This window comes from Epinephelus moara, chromosome 21 (assembly GCF_006386435.1).
Source record: "Epinephelus moara isolate mb chromosome 21, YSFRI_EMoa_1.0, whole genome shotgun sequence".
Classification (NCBI taxonomy): Eukaryota; Metazoa; Chordata; class Actinopteri; order Perciformes; family Serranidae; genus Epinephelus; species Epinephelus moara.
The window spans coordinates 725,201-730,612 of NC_065526.1; the positions used below are offsets into that span (position 1 = coordinate 725,201).

General features: G+C 43.0%; 2 protein-coding genes across 6 annotated transcripts in view; both read right to left on the bottom strand.

The window, feature by feature from the left end:
- The window catches only part of LOC126383201 (E3 ubiquitin-protein ligase TRIM63-like), a 10,913-nt gene extending 8,895 nt beyond the window's left edge, over positions 1–2,018 (bottom strand). The window contains 2 exon segments of the mRNA XM_050033677.1: positions 1,404–1,576; positions 1,767–2,018. Of these exon segments, the coding sequence (XP_049889634.1) occupies positions 1,404–1,576; positions 1,767–1,886 (293 nt within the window). The 5' untranslated portion in view covers positions 1,887–2,018.
- The window catches only part of LOC126383200 (dnaJ homolog subfamily C member 5-like), a 24,746-nt gene that overhangs the window by 8,864 nt on the left and 10,470 nt on the right, over positions 1–5,412 (bottom strand). For 4 of the 5 annotated variants that reach the window (XM_050033673.1, XM_050033672.1, XM_050033671.1 and 1 more), the window contains one exon: positions 3,702–4,765. In XM_050033673.1, the coding sequence (XP_049889630.1) occupies positions 4,668–4,765 (98 nt within the window). In that variant the 3' untranslated portion in view covers positions 3,702–4,667. Of the gene's footprint in view, positions 1–3,701; positions 4,766–5,412 lie in introns of those variants that run through there. The other variant, XM_050033674.1, reaches the window with a different exon arrangement.

A 5,412-nucleotide genomic window follows, 5' to 3' on the forward strand; every position in this document is an offset into this window, starting at 1 on the left:
ACACACACACATGGTTACGTTTAGCTGACACACACGTGGTTACGTTTAGCCGACACACACACGTGGTTACGTTTAGCCAACACACACACGTGGTTACGTTTAGCCAACACACACGTGGTTACATTTAGCCAACACACACGTGGTTACGTTTAGCTGACACACACACACATGGTTACGTTTAGCTGACACACACGTGGTTACGTTTAGCCAACACACACAAATGGTTAGGTTTAGCTGACACACACGTGGTTACGTTAAGCCAACACACACACATGGTTACGTTTAGCCAACACACACACACACACGTGGTTACGTTTAGCCAACACACATACACGTGGTTACGTTTAGCCAACACACACACACGTGGTTACGTTTAGCCAATATACACACACGTGGTTACATTTAGCCAACACACACACACCTGGTTACGTTTAGCTACATTCACACGCGTGGTTACGTTTAGCCAACACACACGTGGTTACGTTTAGCCGACACACACACGTGGTTACGTTTAACTGACACACACACATGGTTACGTTTAGCTGACACACACATGGTTACGTTTAGCCGACACACACACCTGGTTACGTTTAGCCAACACACACACACATGGTTACGTTTAGCCGACACACTCACACGTGGTTACGTTTAGCCAACACACACACGTGGTTACGTTTAACTGACACACACACATGGTTACGTTTAGCTGACACACACGTGGTTACGTTTAGCCAGCACACACACACATGGTTACGTTTAGCCAACACACACACACATGGTTACGTTTAGCCGACACACACATGGTTACGTTTAGCCAGCACACACACACGTGGTTACGTTTAGCCAACACACACACGTGGTTACGTTTAGCTGACACACACGTGGTTATGTTTAGCCAACACACACACATGGTTATGTTTAGCTGACACACACACGTGGTTACGTTTAGCCAACACACACACACGTGGTTACATTTAGCCAACACACACACGTGGTTACTTTTAACTGACACACACATGTGGTTACGTTTAACTGACACACACGTGGTTACATTTAGCCAACACACACACGTGGTTACTTTTAACTGACACACATGTGGTTACGTTTAACTGACACACACGTGGTTACGTTTAACTGACACACACACGGTTACGTTTAGCTGACACACACGTGGTTACATTTAGCCAACACACACACACACGTGGTTACATTTAGCCAACACACACACACATGTGGTTACGTTTAGCCAACACGTAATTATGTTTAGGAAAAAAGAACAGGGTTTGGCTTTACAATCTTACAGGAAGTGAACACCGGTTTGTTGGACCCCTCCCACCTGCCTCAGTCAGACTTTTGTCTGACCGTACCAAAATAAAAGCCTGCCGTGTCCAGGTGTGTGTTACCTGCTGCTGCCCTGTTTGTACATGTCGATGATGTTCTCCACCAGCAGGTTCCTCTGCAGCCCGTACACACCGTGCCGATCCAGAACCACCTCATGTCGGCAGGAAGGGCAGCGGAAACGACCACCTGATGTCACCGTGGAGCCGCTCCTCGTCGACAGGTAGGGATTGGACGCCTGCAGGGGGCGGGGCATCACACAGGTAGAGTGGTTAACAACAGGAACACTGACAGGAAGTGACTCATAAACTTCCTGATTTGATGTCAGTAGAATGACGACATGAGACAACTCAAATGCTCCGAAACGTTTCCTGTGTGTTACTGAGTGTGTATATGTGTCTGTTAGTGTGTGTGTGCGTGTTACTGACCTGGAACACGTCATTGGCACACTTCCTGCAGAGGTTGTGTTGGCAGGGCAGGATGACCACCGGCTTGGTGAACATCTCCAGACAGATGGGACAGATGAGCTGCTTCTCCAGACTCTCCATGATGTCTCAGTGGGTGAGGAATTCGGGGGAGACGGCCGTCACCCGGACAGGACGGGGGAGGACGTTAGATAAAATAAAGAAGTGAAGAAGAAGAAGAAGAAGAAGAAGAAGAAGAAGGAGCGGAGCAATGAAGGCCTGCAGACTGCAGACAGAGCAGCACTCAGTCTGTTTTTAGACTGACAGACGTCAGGTGTTGCCATGCCGACATGCCCTTATATGTCAAAGGTCACGAGGAGACATGACAGAGCAGCGGGGGAGGGGGGGTTGTTAAAGGGACAGTCCACAGTATGAAGCAGGAGGAGGAGCTGAGGAGGCTGCAGCGCCTCCTGCTGGACTCTTCACATCTGAAACATCTGACGCTGCAGAATCTGTGACGTCTTTAAATCACCTCTCAGAAATCATCTTTTAAAAAACTCTTTTTAATTTAAATTTCTTTTTAAAGTTTGTAACTTGTCTGTTGCTGTGGTCGTCATCCTAAAGCCAGAGCCACTGTGACAGTTTAATATCAGAGTGAAACACTGTCTGATAAATCCTCTGTCAACATTAACAGTGTCGGCCCGTGGCATGGCCAGTATGAGTGAATGCGAAGAGCGCTGTCATCCACACGGGGGCGCCACAAAAAAGGGAAAGAAGGGAAAGAAAAAAGAATCTAAATGTTGATCATTGTGTTACTGCTGTTATTCTGAAATATGACAGAAGGACACAACAACACAACTACACAACAACACAACAACACAGCAAAGACTGCTGAATAACAGAGAGTCCCCCCCCATCCTCAGCTCGTTACACTTTACCTGCTCTCTGGGAGAGATGGGCGGAGTTATCTGACATCACATGAGCCCGAAACACGCTACAGCATTATCCTGTCAAAACCACTTAACTACCACGACACCACTGAGAGGATCAGCAGGAGAGCCTGTTGAGTTCGCTGTTAGCAGCTAGCAGTTAGCTGGAAGCAGTTAGCAGCTATCAGTTAGCAGCTAGTTGTTAGCTTTTAATTGTTAGCGGTTAGCTTTGAGCTATTAGCAGTTAGCTTTTAGCAGTAAGCAGTTAGCAGCTGGCTGTTAGCTGTTAGTGGTTAGTTGTTAGCTTTTAGCTGGTAGCTTTTAGCTGGTAGCTGTTAATGGTTAGTTGTCAGCAGTTAGCTGTTAGCAGCTAGTTCTTAGCAGTTAGCTGTTGGCAGCTAGCAGTTAGCTGTTCACTTGTAGCTGTTAGTAGTTAGCTTTTAGCTGCGAGCAGTTAGCTGTTAGCTGATAGTGGTTAGCAGGTATTTGTTAGCAGTTAGCAGCTAGTTGTTATATGTTAGCAGTTAGCTATTAGTGGTTAGCTTTTAGCTGTTAGCAGTTAGCTTAGAGCTGGTAGTTGTTATTGGTTAGCAGCTAGCTGTCGGCAGTTAGCAACTAGCTGTTAGCAGTTAGCAGTCCGTCTAAGCAGTTAGCTGTTAGCAGTTAGCAGCTAATTATCATTACCTCTTAGCAGCTGGTGAACACAACCAACAGCTGACAGAGGTTGCATTGATTTACATTGTGAAGCATTCAGGCTCTGGTCAGTAAAAATGAGTACTGGGTGAAGGTAAATTATAATGTTCTCATGATGTGTTCAGTGTAATCTCGTAAATTGTAGCCTTTGGTGGTAAACGTGAATAAATCAGCTGTTTGAAGGAGAAATGTATCGATGTTTTCACAGGAATATAAAACAGATATTAGAGATTATTTTTCCAAAGATATTTTTCATGTGAATGAAGGTTATGTTAAAGGTTGTTTCATAAATGTGTATTATTGAATTCGTTCTCATTCAAAGGTGTGAGGACTGAATGACTTTATTTTTTATAGTGTAGATTGGAAACAACAGAAGAATAAATAACAACAACAAACATTTATGTAAAATAATCGGTATCAGCTGTTGGTGAAATTATTTTAAACGTTGGTATCAGGGCACCAAACGGCACGTTTGTCTTTATTAATTAATAGCTGATGTAACGATGCTTCATTGATGATTAATAAGAAACATCTGATCGTACATTTAAAACACACGATGAGTTGAAAGGAAGAAACCAGGTGTTTGATTCAAACACTTGTTTGGTCCAATGAGCCGGAACTATCAAGAAAAATCATGCTATACGCTACACGCTACATGCTGCACGCTACACGCTACACATGTTGGTTTTTGTGACCAATCAGTGAAGACGTCATCAGCTGTGACTCATCTGATCATCAGGGATCATTAACATGATGAAGAAAGGTGTGAGGAGGTGACATCATCAATGACATCACTACAGGTGTCACCTGTTCCATCATCCAAACCAAAACTTTATTTACATCAACAACACTGATGAACGTTATCGTGATTATAGTTTATAAAATATTAAAGACTGAATCAGTCTGCTGTTTGAAGCTCCGCCCCTCCGTCAGCACTCAAACCATCAAACAACCAATCAGAGTGTCAGTTTAATAAAAGCCTCGCTGCACTGCAACTTACATCAACAACAGTGGGACATGTGATTATTTTAATGACGCACACACAACATAAAGGTTAATAACCATGAAGACGATATGATGAGAGGAAATATCAAAGTGTCGTTCTGTTTATCGTCTGAGTCACAGCAGGACAACAGTATATGGACCTTAGTGTCCACATACTGTTGTCCTCACTGTGTTTCTCTGTTGACATGAAATCCGTCTCATTCAGTTTGTATTGACTAACAGCTGTTACACAGAGCGAGGGGACGTTTTGATGCAGTGACATCATGCACCTGCAGTGATGCGTTTCCTGTTTCCTGGTTCATGTGTAGGTGTCTCCATATCTGCGGTGTCCGTCACTGATGAGCTGAGTTTTCTCGCTGGCGTTCATTGGCTGCTGAACAATCGGAGTTTCAACGTCTGCAGAGAAACAAACAGGAAACAAACGTCACATTTAAAAATACAGGAGTGTGTGTTGTTGATGTTCAGCTGTTAATTCATCATGTCTTAATTTAACTCTGAGTCAGTGTTCAGATATGAAACCAGATTAAGGAGAAATTAATGGAAACGTTCACAGACTGCACTATATTAAGGGTTTTTAAGAGTAAAAAAAAAACACCTTTAATTCTACAAAAATTGATGAATCATTTATTTAATTTTTATGTTATAGGAACAAGTGTGTAAGATGAACCACAGCAGTTACTGCCCAGGTGAGTTCACAGGTACCTTTTCTCCCTGAAAGCATAAATTAAGAGGTTTCTTTCATGGATTAATTAACGGGGATGGTTTTTAATTGATTATCTGCATGTATTAACTAACAAACAAACTTTTATGTTAATCTAACAATGAAAGGCTCTAAGGTATAAATTAAGGGACGTCTTTCATGCTTAAAATAATTTGAAATCCCTTAAACAGCAGTTGACTGCAGATAATTACTTTAAAGGGAAATTTCGGTTTATTTCAACCTGTCTCCTATCATCCTAAATTTGTTTCAAGTGACTAGTGACATAGAAATAATAGTTAGCATGTTAGCCGTTAGCCTAGATACAGCCGGGGCGCATAGTAGC